The sequence below is a fragment of the Scleropages formosus genome, chromosome 8, assembly GCF_900964775.1.
Source record: "Scleropages formosus chromosome 8, fSclFor1.1, whole genome shotgun sequence".
Classification (NCBI taxonomy): domain Eukaryota; kingdom Metazoa; phylum Chordata; class Actinopteri; order Osteoglossiformes; family Osteoglossidae; genus Scleropages; species Scleropages formosus.
In genome coordinates, this window is record NC_041813.1 from 5,653,143 (window position 1) to 5,667,196 (window position 14,054).

At 46.1% G+C, this 14,054-nt stretch overlaps 1 protein-coding gene across 3 annotated transcripts in view; it reads left to right on the plus strand.

Moving 5' to 3' along the window:
- Positions 1-1,026: 1,026 nt before the first annotated feature.
- Positions 1,027-14,054, plus strand: part of lrpprc (leucine-rich pentatricopeptide repeat containing) — a 44,322-nt gene continuing 31,294 nt past the window's right edge. For all 3 annotated transcript variants that reach the window (XM_018725013.2, XM_018725012.2, XM_018725014.2), the window contains exons 1-14: positions 1,027-1,235; positions 2,119-2,312; positions 3,347-3,469; positions 4,015-4,136; positions 4,535-4,593; positions 5,050-5,136; positions 6,013-6,139; positions 6,245-6,389; positions 6,837-6,994; positions 7,116-7,221; positions 7,550-7,657; positions 11,773-11,891; positions 11,984-12,077; positions 13,257-13,326. In XM_018725013.2, coding sequence (XP_018580529.2) covers positions 1,027-1,235; positions 2,119-2,312; positions 3,347-3,469; positions 4,015-4,136; positions 4,535-4,593; positions 5,050-5,136; positions 6,013-6,139; positions 6,245-6,389; positions 6,837-6,994; positions 7,116-7,221; positions 7,550-7,657; positions 11,773-11,891; positions 11,984-12,077; positions 13,257-13,326 — 1,721 coding nt within the window. The remainder of the gene's footprint in view (positions 1,236-2,118; positions 2,313-3,346; positions 3,470-4,014; positions 4,137-4,534; positions 4,594-5,049; positions 5,137-6,012; positions 6,140-6,244; positions 6,390-6,836; positions 6,995-7,115; positions 7,222-7,549; positions 7,658-11,772; positions 11,892-11,983; positions 12,078-13,256; positions 13,327-14,054) is intronic.

Here is a 14,054-nt window from a genome sequence, read left to right on the forward strand (position 1 = left end):
AGTAGTGTATTTAGCAGTGTAAGTCACCGCGGTGAATAAGGTGTGTGGGCTGATAACACTGCATAGAGTTCATTGGAAGTTGCTTTTCAGAAAAGTGTCTGCTAAATAAATAAATATAAATGTTTGCCTATCTCTAAATATGAAGAAAAGCATCTTCTGAAGGAATTAATCTATTTAAATAGAGAGTGGGAGTGCATGTGAAACGTCATACCCATAATAATAGGTAAGTAGGGAATAGGGAAAGGACTCCTTCCTGCAATCCTTCCGTGTGATTGGAGCGCCACCATTCGGACGTTTGTAGTAACGCCGCGCCTGATTGGCTGAAAGAAACGGCCTTTTTTAAAAAAAACTTTTTTTCACGAGTCCAACAACACACTGTGTGTATTATTAGAGCTTTATTTTTACGCTGCCTGAGGCCAAACTGTTAAATTATAAAAATGGTTCTCATGACCAGCTATCTTAGTGTCTGCCTGCACGAATAGTTAGGAGACAGCACTAAATGACTGATTTTTTTTTTTTTTAAAGTACATTTCATTCTTCTTGCAGTGCTTCTCCGAGACTCCGTGTCGTCACTCACGTGGCGCTCTCCCTGACCTCGCGCCAGCGCGCGCCCGGCCTCTCGAGAGTTAACGCTGTGCGCACGTGCTGATCACGTTTGCAAGAAAACTGCGTCCAGAACGTGGGTCTGTGTACACTTTTCCGCGCTTCCAGTCGGTTTCGCCGCAGCTGTCGCGCAATTTTGACTCACTCTCCGCAGTTCCGCCGGACTTGATACAGGCCATCGAAACTCCTGTGATAAGTAGAGGGGTGAGCGTTTAAAAATTGGGACCCGATATTTAATTAAGAGAGTGAAGGTGTAAAAAAAATTACTTAAAATCTTTTTGATTTCTCTGTTACATAAGGAAGGGCAAAATGCAGACGTTATTTGGTCTGAAAACATATTTTAAATAGGTCAAGACTGGAATAAAAACCCCGCAAAGCACATGGACTGTCCCCGCGAGCGGAACGTAAGATCACGTGGTGCGGATGCCCTTCCTCGCACGCTGTAGGTTAAACATGGCTGCGCTCTTAAGATCAGCTCGAGTGCTTAAATTGTCACCAGCCTCCCTGTTGCACGTCGGCCGGGCGAGTCTCAGCGGGGCTCCGCTTGGGCGGCTGTGTGGCGGAGCGGTGGGCCGAAGAGGAGCCGCCTTCCGCCCGGTGGAAACCCCTCTTTTACATAGTTTTACTGCTAGGTGTGTGTCTGCGTGCGTGAGCACGCACCTCATCATGATGAGTATCCCTGTGTATTTGAATGTTGGTGTTCATCTGTGTGTCTCTATCTGAGTGTGGTGTGTGTACTACTTATGGGGGAGACTGCATGTCCATATGTGGAGTGGGTCACGGCACCGCAGGTAGGCCTACAGAACAAGGTTCTGACTGTGCTGTCCTGCAGTCACCCTTCCAGCCTCACTACTACTACTAGCCTAAGTCTCTGCCACAATTTCAGCAATAAATAGCTCACATTAAGACCATTATCCTTTATCTTGCACTGTGCCCAAGCTGAACTATGGTGTTAGATCATCAACTTAGAGTAATTTACCTATTATTAATGATTAATACCACAGGATATTCCTAATGTGTCAGTGCTGTTGGTAGCTAAGCATTAGGTGGGATTTGAACTTATAGCCTTCAGATTATAAGGCCACAGCTCTGTCATGAAGGCTAGTAACCCCTTGGTGCCTTGATCACCTGAAGGTTTTTGGGTTGAAGTCCCAGGTGGGAACCTGTGAAGGTACTTAGTCTGAAATGGAAATATTTTGCTGTAAACAAATGAAATTTTGAGTTGCTCTGAATAATTTTTTTTTGATGTATAGATTCCTTACAGATCATTAAGTTTATCATGAAGCAAGTTTTTTTTTTGTTGCTTGTAGTCTTTTGCGAAGACCTTCATGTGAAAGTCAGATTTGGGTTGCAGTGTGAAGGTTTTGGTTCAAGTCCATCTTGGGAGTTTCTCACATGACACGAGCGTATGGGGAGGTGACTGGGGGCAGGGGATTGACATTTAACATTGTCATGGGACATTATCATGCCCTGATGTCCTATCAGCCATTCTTACTGAAATGTCTTCCCGTTTAGGTCAGCATTGCGTCACTTCGCCTTGGCCGCTAAGGAGCAGGGGGTCTCCAGCAGCGATGACGGCGGCCCGGTCGCTCGGATCAGTCAGGCCCATCGCGCTGACTGGGCGCTCGACTTGTTGGACCGATCGGTCCGGCGCACGGGACGCATCACGAAGCAGCTGTTGCTGCGTGTCTTCCGGGACATCTGTCGAGGTGCGTGTTCACATGATGCCAGAGGTGCGCGTGCACACTCCCTCCTTCCTCACATGTGTAGACTAAGTTTCGAAGTTGCCATGTTCATCCACAGAAAGCAGGTAACATTTTATCATGAACAACTGGACTTTCACATTTCAGGTTGTAGATGTTTGTGGATTTTTTTTTTTTTTTTTTGTTCTTATTATATATATATACAGCATGGTCCCCTGTTGCTTCTATTTTTTTAAAAAAAAAAGCTTTATAAACCTGTCTGTTGTTTCAAATAATGTGGCCTACAAGAACATTTGTAAAGTTATCCGTATATATTCTACTTCAGATAATTTCTGTTGAATCGCCTTGTAATCCAGTTGTACTTGGACACACTGCAGTTCAGTAAAATACAATAAATAACTCTGTTTAGATTTTTAAAATTCAGTGTGTCGCTTACTGTGATTTTTATGTATGCAGCCCTTGTATCGCTGCTTTGAAAGTAAAAATTTACATGCCCTAATTTACATTTATTCCTTTAGCAGATGTTTTTCTCCAAAGTGACGTACATCTCATAGAAAGTGTGCATTACATCAGCGGAAAGAGAGACTTGGATACAGAGGCGTGATTAAGTGCAGTTTTTTTTACCATATGAACCAATGTACATATCAGAAGAGTGGCTGCATAAAACTTTATCCGAATATTCACCATTCCTAATTACCTTTCTAGTATTAATTTTTTAAAATATGTGTCATATTTTTCTCTAAGATTACCGCTAATGCGGCGTAGTCTTTAAGAATGTAAGACTCTTAATTTGATTGTTGCTTCAAGTCTCAGGAGAATCCATGTGGTAGTACTCTTGAGCACGGAACGTAAACGACCCAGCGTCACGGTGAAATGGTTCAATTAGGGAAAACTAAGTTTCTATGGATAGAAGTACCAAGTAGGAAGGAATGCGGCTTTAAGACAGAAGACACTTCATACTTTGACATTGCTTCTCTATAATTTACTGTGCTTAAGAAGGAGATGCTCCAGGTAAACCCAACCTGTCCCTGCTGCCGTAGGCCACCCCAGTGGAAACCAGGCCCTGCTTCTCCTGCGCAGCTGCGGGTCTCTGCTGTCGGAGGTGAACCTGCCGGAGCGCAGTGCCTTGGCTCACCAAATCTGGGACAAGCTGCAAGAGCTAGGTGGGAGACCTGGGCTTGTGGTGGGCTAGAGCGAAATGCAGGAATCCTTTTACTGTCATCATCCAGCAGGTGTTAAACCTTGACTTACCAAAGGCACTGATATGTGGTTGGTGCTAAAGACACATTTATTTGTTAAATAAGACTGGAAAGGGCTTTTTTTGTTATAGGGGATGTACTTGGGAGTTCATTTGTCTGTTTACAGCATTTGAATGACCATTCAGTCCAGTATAGTCCTTCTGGAAAACTGTGTCGAGTGCCACTAGTTATAGTTGCTGTCAAATGTTGATGACGTACTTCCATTTTTTTGGAGCATCGGAGGCCACGGCTGAGTGTTGGCATTCCGTGATGAGCATTTCAGTGCATGTAGTGATGGTGCTGGGTTTGCTCAGAAGTTGAATGTTAGAACAGTGAATTATAGCTTGATGGGTATTTGTTGAGCCTCTGCTGTCTGGAGCTCTTCTGTGTAAATACTCCAAATGTCTCTATTTGCATAACGTAATCTGTAGATGTTAACTGTCTCCCATCTGTCTCTGGTACCTGTCCAGGGGTGACCTACGATGCCAGCCACTACAATGCCCTGCTCAAGGTCTACCTGCAGAACAGCTTCAAGTTCTCTCCCACAGACTTCCTTGCCAAAATGGAGGCTGCCAATGTACAGCCCAACAGGGTGAGGGCCGTGCTATGGCATGTACTGGCGCTGTCATCCTTACACACGGGCTCTGCGGACGTGAGAAATGTGCACAGCCCAACAGAGCGAACTAGAGTATTCCTGCACTTCATTGGAACAGGCTGCCATAAGAATAATTAGATATTGTTTCTTTAGTGGACGTGTGTTTGACCCAATTTTCAGGCCCTGAAGTCCTGCAGATTTTGCACAATATGTTAGTAGTACCAAATACATGACGTGCCAGTTGACGGAGCATGCCGTCAACTCAACAGCTTTAGTAAAGCAAGAGCTGAGGCCGAGCGAAGCAAGCAGGACCCGAGGTTCTTCGGGGCCGTAGGTGTGGGTGTTGCTACAGCAGAGGTTTGAAATGTGATCGATGACCCTTATGCCCCAATTAGGTGACCTACCAGAGGCTTATTGCAGCCTACTGTCAAGAGGGTGACATCGAAGGAGCCAGGTGAGAGAAATGTAATGGGCAGGTGCATGAATTCGTGTGTTCTGGTACAGTTAGAGATTTTCAGAATATTTTCTGCATTACTTATTTTTTTTGGTCTTATGGATTTTCTTATAATTAGAGTTGATTAAATGACTATGGACAGCGCATGCATCTGGGGTAACCGATAGCCTGGTGGTTAGAGCTGCAGATTTTGGATCTGAAGGTTGCCAATTCAAATCTGACCTACTGCCGTAGTACCCTTGAGCCTACCCTAAACTGCTCCAGGAAATTTCCCAGCTGTATAACTGGGTAGATGATTGTAGACGGCCTAACATTGTAAGTGGCTTTGGTGGAAAGCGTCAGCTAAATGAATAAATGTAAATCTGTAGCATTTACAGTGGAAATGCTGCGTTGTCAAGGGTTTGGTTCAACACCGTCATGCACAACCTGTGTATTTTTTGTGTTTGTCCCTTGCAGTAAGATCCTGGGCTTCATGAAGGACAAAGAAATTCCGATCACAGAGGCCGTTTTCAATTCCCTCCTCACAGGTCATGCCCGTGCAGGGTGAGTGGGGATTAATCCTAACAGGTGGCTAGGATTGCAGTCAGGTGCTGAGAAAGGTTTCTTCTCATATATCATGTACACACTGGCTGTCAGCTTGAGCTGGTGCTGTAGGGGAAATGGGAACTGTATATCTGATACACAATTGTCATTGCAATGCTTGGCTTTGTAATCTTTTATTTAGCTGTGCTGATCTGTGATATGTTTAATTTTTCTCCGTGGTGTGGACTTTGTCAGCCCTGACCTATATCAGTGTGCTGTCGCAAAGGAATTCTGGTTTTTGCTCCTGCTGTGCTGTTCATTACTCCGCCTTCATTGGCATTTCACTGAAAGCACATTAAAACAAAGGGTGTTGACTAAGAACTTACTGTCCCTTTTTTCAGCCTTGCTAAAACAATCCGCAGTTGTGAAACGGTTACAGGTGCATTTGTTCTAATAAATACATTATTATGTGTGAAATTACGCTTGAAAAGCATCAAGTTGCAATATGTAATTTGTGATTCCTCAATCATTTAGTTTTCCTTTCCAAGGCCTAGTGTTTATTTTGTGGTGGAAATAGCCTTTAAAGATTTCCCCTTTTTTTGCTATAAGTATACAGTTTTTCCTTGTTTAGCACTGATTCATCTAGAATTGCAAGGGATTCTCAGAATAGCGCATTCAGTTTTGTCACTGGAGTCGCACAAAGCATTCGGCTTGAATCGAAACCAAGGCTTGTCTACAGTGGAAACCTCCGTCATGCTGTCCAGACGGTGAGGGTGGGATTTAATAATCCCCAGCGTAGGTGTTTCTTATATCCAAGATGTGCATATTAGGCCATTGCTGTTACGACTGTTTTGAATGAGCTGATGGGCAGTTGCTCGGACGTGTGTCCATCCACAGGGATATAGCGAGCGCTGAGAACATGCTGCCGCTGATGAAGGGTTCTGGGATCGAGCCTGGACCTGATACCTATGTGGCTCTGCTCTCGGCCCATGCCGAGAAGGGTGATGTAGAAAAGATGACACAGGTGAGCTTAACGGGCCGTTCTGACGAATGTGGTTGCCCGCTGTTTTCTGGATGTTTTACTCTCGGAAATGATCACCCCATCCGCCGTTGTCTGTCCTGTCCCCAGATCTTCGAAGAGGTAGCGAGCGCAGATATTCAGCTGATGGACAGGGACTTCCTGCAGGTGTTGACGAGCCTGGCCGAAGCAGGCCATCATCAGCACGTTCCTGTGATCTTGGAGCGTATGCGTCAGGAGCATGGTTTTGTGCAGGGTAAGTCCTGTGTGGTTGGCAAGGCTTGGGCATAGTGGCAAGGGCAGGGTGAGGAAGTAACCAGGATTTAAGTTTTGACAAAATCCATTAGTGCTGCCTTATAGCCATGTCCAGCCCCAGATTTGGGGGGACACCCGGGATGGGACGCCAGTCTGTCGCAGGGCACCCTAACGCGGGACTCGAACCCCAGTCCCACCAGAGAGCAGGCACAGGCCAAACCCGCTGCGCCACCACACCCCCTTCCTTTAAACCAATACAATAAAAATGATTAACTTTTTATAAATGTGCAAGTTATAGTTTAGTTGAAAAATCTAACATTGTAACTTACTGCAGGAGAAAAGTATCAGGTAATTGAATATGATAGAAAGATATGTTTGTATAGTGGTGTATTTTTCCTGCTTCTAACCCCAGAACTCATCATTTCTCTCAATGTGTCGTCCTCCACAGAGGCGATGAATGTGTGCCTCAGCCTGGTCACGCAGGGCAAGGAGGATGTTGCCTTCTCCCTGCTCAACACCTTCCCAGTCCGCCAGCTTGACTCCCAGAGCGAGACGGCTCCCAACCAGGGCAACTTCTTCCTGCGCCACTGCGTCGCCATGGAGATGGTACGGTCCTGGGTGGAACCGCTTCCACCACATGCTTGAATTGCCGTTAGAATAAAATCGCGAATGAACCGAGATTGATACTTGGTTAGTCCGTGTTTTTTGTTTGCTGCTTGTATTCCAGCCAGTGGAAAAATTGCTACGCTACTGCAAGGATCTGAAGGAATCCAACAGACATGCAGCCCCCCTGCAGTTTGTTCTGCAGTGTGCACTTGCATCTGCAAAGACCGGTATGTCCCTTTATTTCTCACATGGCACACTGGGTGCCAGACCTTTTCCAATTGCAAGAGTTTACACTTGCTTGGCAGTTTATAGTCCATATGGGATCAGGGATTTATTTTTTGCACTATATCCATATTATGAAATAAACTTGCTTGTGTTCTTCCTATACAAAGTCAACCGTGATACCCAAGCAGATCAGATGACCCCTGTCCCTTTCAATTAAAGACGCTATGAAACGAGAAGACTGTTGCTGTATAGTTCAGTTTAATCTCAGCAGGTTATAGATGAGGTGTGGTTGTTGTCTGTTTTTTCCATGGCTCTGTGACCCTTATGCAGGCATGGCAGCACAGCTGATGAAGGTGATGAAGGAGGAAGGCCTTCCCGTGCGAGAGCATTTCTTCTGGCCCCTTCTCATTCCACTCCAGCAGGAAAAGAACACACAAGGTAAGTCACAGCCCCTTTACTTTTATGTTCTGGCTGCTGGATGCTCCAGGACAGAACGACACATGAGCCCTAAGAGTACTAAGGTGTCCCTTTAAGTTCACCAATACATTTAAGGATAATCATCATGAGGCGAGATCAGGAACTGAGTGTTTTAGAATCCTTGCCTTGGAGTAGTTTTGTAGTAGTTATTTAACATGACGGATTTGAACTAGTCAGCTTCGAAAGGGCACAGGTCAGGTGTCCAGTCTGATTCTCAGTGTGTTTTTCCAAATGCTGGCTCTTCATCTCCAGAGAGTCTCTTATCTGCTCTTCTCTGCCTGTGCCTCCTGTGGGTGGTCAGTGCTGAGTGGCAGGCCGAAGGCAGAGAGGGAGGCTGTCAGTCATTCTGGATTGACACAGCCTAGGCATCGAATCTTGCTGCGTGGTGTTTGTCTTAACGCAGCCAGGCTTTTCTTGTTCGTCATGGACTGCAGGGCTCTGCTTTGCCTGCAGAATCTGTCAGGAGTTCGAATAGTGATTGAAAGGAGAACAATCAAGTCTTGTATCGGGAGGGTTGCCTTAGATCACTGTGAAGCTGAAAGAAAATAACAGGTAGTAGGAAGGCTTTGGTGGCTTTGGGTTTGCCATAAAAGTACTTGCCTGTACTGTGGTGGCTGTGGTCAGCCCTGGTGAGCAGGTTTTTGAAGGATCCCTCCTTATGAAATATTGATGGAGGAGAGAGGTCTTGCATGCAGGCAGCTGCTGATGGGGAGAAAAAGGGGGGTAGGTATCCTGGGGGTGCTTAGCATGAACAGGCACAAGAGAGACCATCCCTTTTCTCAGGGGATCCCTAGAATGGATCTCATGTTTTGAGGGAAGAAGCGAAAGTGTAGTAATCATAAGCACAGTGTATGTCTGTCCATCCTTGTGTCTACAAGTAGTGCAAGCCCTAGAGATGTGAGGGTCACATGGGACAAATGTGACCTATAACCTGCCCGGGGGCAGGAGTCTGGTGTCGGCCACGTGGGGAGCCATCCTGTGGCCTGGAGGGGGTCGAAGGAAGAGTGGAAATGAGCCCTGGGGCTCAAGGCTCATCAGCTGTCATACTGCAGTGACCAGTCTGTATCTGTCTGCATCTCCAGTACATCAGCCTACCACCACAGGATGGGTGAGCCTGGACAGTGCACAAGAATGCAGACCTGTATTGGTTTTTGAACAGGAGAATCTCTTAAACATGGGTGATATGGAAAAAAGGCATAAGAAATTTACTTTACTCCTGTTGTAGCTCAGAGCCACTGTTGACCAGAAGTGATGGTCAGCTCTCATTTACTTTGAGAGGGGTTTTCTTGTGGCTTGATGAGTTGATTTGAAGATGCACCATTTGACTCTGCTGGAAGGGTGGAGGTTCAGAAGGCCATCTTAAGTTTTATAAATACTGAGTGTCTTTGCTAAATTTTCCAAATGCAAGTCAGTAATAACCTAACTCTTAAAGGTTTTTTTTTTTTTTTTTTTTCCCTTGTAAAATGACTCATGGAGTCTCGACCCTGGGCTACAGCCTGAAGGCAAGCAGGCAGTTGTTAAAGTGTCATTGGTGTTCTCGAGGCCCAGCTGCCAGGTTGGCTCACGCCGGCTGGGTTGCCTGCAACATCCATTTGCTTGTTTGTCCGCTTAGCAGGAGCGAGGAAACTTCTTGCACTCCCATTTGTATCCACGGCCCCCACCCCGTCTTCAGATATAACCTTTCTTCATGAAAAATGCAGGCGCTTTCTTTCTTAGGTTTGGCCATGTAGGCTGGAGGAGGTGGGGGGGGTGGGGCGCAGTGGAGCGGACATCTCTGGGCACAGCCGCGAAGGTGACGTGATGAATGAGGAGTGACTTGATTTCATGTAAATGCGACCGCTCCAAGGGAATTCACTTTAGATTACTCGCACCCCTGTGCATTGCATAAAATATTAACTTCCGTTTCCCCCCCCTTCCCCCTTTCCCACAGGTGGGCCCGCTGGTGCTGGACATTGTGGGAGGGGTATGGCGGGAGGGGGTTTGGGAAAACTTTTGCATCCTGATGAGGTGCAGACACGGATGGGCAAGTTGAGGAAGCATATGCTGTTTGTTTGAGGTGCCCCGGAGCTCGCATAGCTGTCAGATCTGGGCTGTGTTTCGCCTTTATTGCTTGTGACATGGAGCGAAAGTAGGAGGGAGGAGGCAAGGCGGCAGTGCCGTATGCCGGGGAGAGGCTATTAATGCTGGGTATGCCCAATTTAAAAGTGAGGCTCCCACCACGCAGGGTAACGGCTCCCCTCCTCTTACCGAACACACACATTTATGAAAAATGCCACTTGGACGTTGCCGAGCCCCAGTCAGAAGCACATACACATAGAGGTGCTGACAAATGTGCATATAACGCTTGTATTTCTCTGCCTAGCGTTTATGGCCGTCTGCACTGCAAATAGGTAAAGGAGAAGCAATCACAGGAAGTCACTTTGAGCGCTTTGTGTTGCTCCTGTTTGGTTTACTTCAGTCTCTTCTTCTTTTCCTCTGCTCTGCTGTCAACCCCCCCCCCGACCCCCCCCCAGCACCCCAGAGGGGAGCCGCAGGCTATCGGCGCTCACTGAGGCGAGCAGGCGAGAAAGAGGGAGGTCAAAGCAACTACCTCCACGAAAGCTACATGTGTAGGAAGGCAGCTGTTAGATGTCAGTCCCCAACTGGAAATCAGTAAACCAGTGCTGTTGGTCCCATTCCTCCCTTCTTCTGATTGGGAAGGAGCACAGCTAATCCTGCTCACCCTTCTTCCAGTTGTAAACCAGTTTGGTTGGCTAGGTGGTTTTTTTTTTTTTTTTTTTTTATTTTATTTTATAAAAAAAAAAACAAGGAATTGTGGATTGTGTTAATGTACTGCAGTTGAAGTATCGTCCGTCATTAATTATGAGCAGTATTTGAACCAAGTGGGCAAGATGTTCACGCTCAACATCACTTTGTGTTTCTAAGTTAAATCTAAGAGATATTAAATATCTTCACTCATATGCAGTGTCTCTTGGGCTGAAATAAGTGTTAAATCACAGTAATTGGCATCATTACTACATAATTCACCAAATAAAATCAGTGCATTTAAGTGACATGATTGTAATAGGATAAAAGTGACGTTGCACGATTACTTACGGAAGGTGAAGCTCTGGTACATAGGCACCTTTGAGAATGGGAATGAGTGCCATAGATGCTGTTCTGGATACTTCATTCAGCAGAGAGAACAAATGGTGATGGGAGGTGGAATAAGACCCCATTTCACCCTGTAATGTTACACCTGACTGCGTGGCACCTGGGTGCCTCTGCATGGAAACCGCAGCGCGCATCTCGCCCATTCATGGGTTCTATATCCGTCTCTTCCATCCAGGTAGGAAGGGAAGCAAGATGCGTCATTGATAATTTAAGAGGAATAACAGGTGGGCTTCTTTCACATGCTGGAAGACAGAGCAACACTGCTCTCCCCATTGAGGAGAAAGTAGTGCACCGAGAGCCAACTTGTCCTGAAAGCAAAGGATGAATTGAAGGGCGGGAGGGCATGAATTAACTCAGAGCTGTCCATTGAAAGAGAGCTGTGGGGGTTTGAGGGTGGGGTGGTTTCAGGTGCTTTCGAGTACGCTCCGCCTGGCTAATGCTCCCACAGGGCCCCTGGTGCCTTGACTGCATTCAGACCCCCCCAGTGCCCACTCTGGCTGAGTATAAAAGCCAGCTTATTTTTTATTTAGGGGCAGAGATGTGGAAACACGGGATGGAGGTGGGCTTGGTGAAGCTGCCAGGTGTGGCGCAGCACAGCGATATAGGGTCAGTGTGGTTGGAGATGTCAGCGTGCGCACACACTCTCCTTTGGTGTGCTGCCCTATAGGGGTTGGAACAGAAATTCAACAAGGGCACCCTGTTTCATATGCATAGGTCTTGAGACCAGGGGCTGGAACACAGGGCTAAGAGCCTGGGTTTTACTCATGGCTACTGGTGCCTTTGGGCTCCAGCAATGTCTGATTAGTATGAAAACATTGGATTGGGTTGTGGGCCTTGGGCTCTGGTCCCATTCTTGGGTGACACATGGGAGTTGTAATCAGGTGCTCGGGATGGGTGACACTGACCTTCCATTTATCTCACAGGTATTCTGGATGTGGTGAAGATCATGTTGGACTTAGGAGTGTCCCCTGACACACCTACCTATTCCAGCTATATCCTGCCTGCCTTCCCCAGCCTGGATAGTGCCCGGTCAGCTCTTAAGGTACCAAGACACTTCACCTGTCTATGCATGTGCCGCAGCTGTCTGTCTGTGTGGATATCAGTATAAATCCTTTTTCCCCTTCCCTTCTGCAGGAGGTGGGCTGTGATCTCAACACGCTTCGCTTTACCACCGCTGAAGTTCGTGCAGAAGCTGGATTGGGAAACCTGGCTTCTCTCTACTCAGTCTGTGAGTATAATATGACTGGGTCTGTAGGACTCTGCATCTCTTCAGTACAGTAATAAAGTGGATTCTCAGAAGGATGGGACAGGATGTGCTCCGGACGGGCTCCCATTTTCCCATGTAGGCCCCACTTTCTTGTCATTCAGCTTGAATCTGTTAGATGTCACATCAACCAGGAGACACATCAGGCTGTTTCAGTGCATTGTGGGTATATTTGGAATTTGTAGTGCTAGATTTATACCCTTTCAAAGAAGCGTATGGAAGAGCTGGAAGAGCTTTGGATGGATAGTTGGCATTGAGCAAGATAATTGTGCATAAATGTTTGAAGGGAAGTGTCTTGAATGAGGGGATCAAGATGATTGAATGATGAAGGATACGGAAAGCAATATGACAAGTGGAGGATGAAATGGTGCTCCATTGCGGTGCTAGTAAACTGGTCAACTCCTCGCCGCTCAGCACCAGTTCCTGCTCTTGCTACCACAGCAGTGGTGCATGCTGGGTACACATGCTCATCAGCAGCTCCCTGAGGTTTTGCTCGGAAGCTAATTGCCCCATCAACACACATTCATATAAACGCATATGTGCGCACACCCTGACAACCGTGCAGAATTCAGGCCTTTTAAGTGATCAGTGGATCTGAATGTATGAAGACCCAAGTGCTGTTGTTTAAACAGATGGCGGGAAATGGGTTGGTTAATAATGGATGCTGTCTCCCCCTCCTTCTTGTTTTGAGCATAACTTGTACTGTCCCAAGCCAGCTGTTACCTTCACGCTGGTAATGCTCGAACAAGGGGCCACACTTGACTGAGTGTCAGAACCAGGAAGCTGAGGGTTGGGTAACCTGAAAGTGTGTGAGGTGGGCAGTGGAAATTCTTATTCTTGCGTACGCGCTCATCCCAGGTTTATTGCAATCCCACTACGGAGCTGACAGTGGTGGCCTTGGAAAGCTGTACTGGAAAGGTTTAGTAGTGTGTTTTTTGCTTGTTGCCAAGATCTCGGCTAGCATTTGAGCAATTTGAGCAATTCTAAAGTTTTGAACTTGGGTATTCAACATGACAAAAATGACAGCTCTTTGACGAAAATGTGTTTAAAATGCAAATGGTTTGATTTGAGAGAAAAGAGGGAAAAAAAAAAAAAAAAACACACAAAATAACACCCGCCCATGTTCTTTCTCTTCCCTCCCAGTGTCCTCCCCCTCTTTCTTGGGCCTCAATATGAAGACTTTCCGTGCAAAGTTGATCCAGGGGTTCATAAGGTAAAGTTAAAAGCGAGGACTCTTCCCTCTGCAGTTGGTGTTGCATTTGTTTCCAGATTGTCCTCGGTCATGTTCATCGGAAAGGGGGCTCATGTGCAGATCGTTGTTTCTAGACGCTAGTCCCAGAATGCTCCCATGGGCTGCTGGTTTTTGTTTGGATGTCACTCATCATTAGTCTTTGATTCAGATGCACAAATCACTTACCTGAGAACTGTAAACATTTTTCAAGTGAGTTAATTTTTTTCAATCAATATTGGATTTTATTAGCAATAATACTTTTCTATCTTTGCTTTATTTCAGCATTTGTAGAACAAAACATTGTATAAGTATTGAAATTATTTCGTTGACCAAATTTAAAAGAACAATGCGTTTGTAACCATCATCATCGCTGAAATGGAATACTGAATATTATTTTTGGGGGGGGCAACAAAAATATAAGCACATTTGCTTCCTCTCAGTGATACAGATGCACCGTGGCTAAATTATTTTAATTTGTATATTTTATCTGAGTTGTGTGATCTTTTCAGCAAACCGTTGAATGAGCACTAAGTAAATGCAAGCTCAGTCCGAACAAAAACCAGGTACGGCAGGGGCTGGAAAAAGTAGTTGCATGTGTTCGTGGGTGCATCTGCGCACCGCACACACTTCATCCCTGGTCTTCTACTTATCCATCTGCTGTAGTGTGTGTCAGGGACTTGGTTCCTTACGCCAGTAAGCACAGAGCTCCA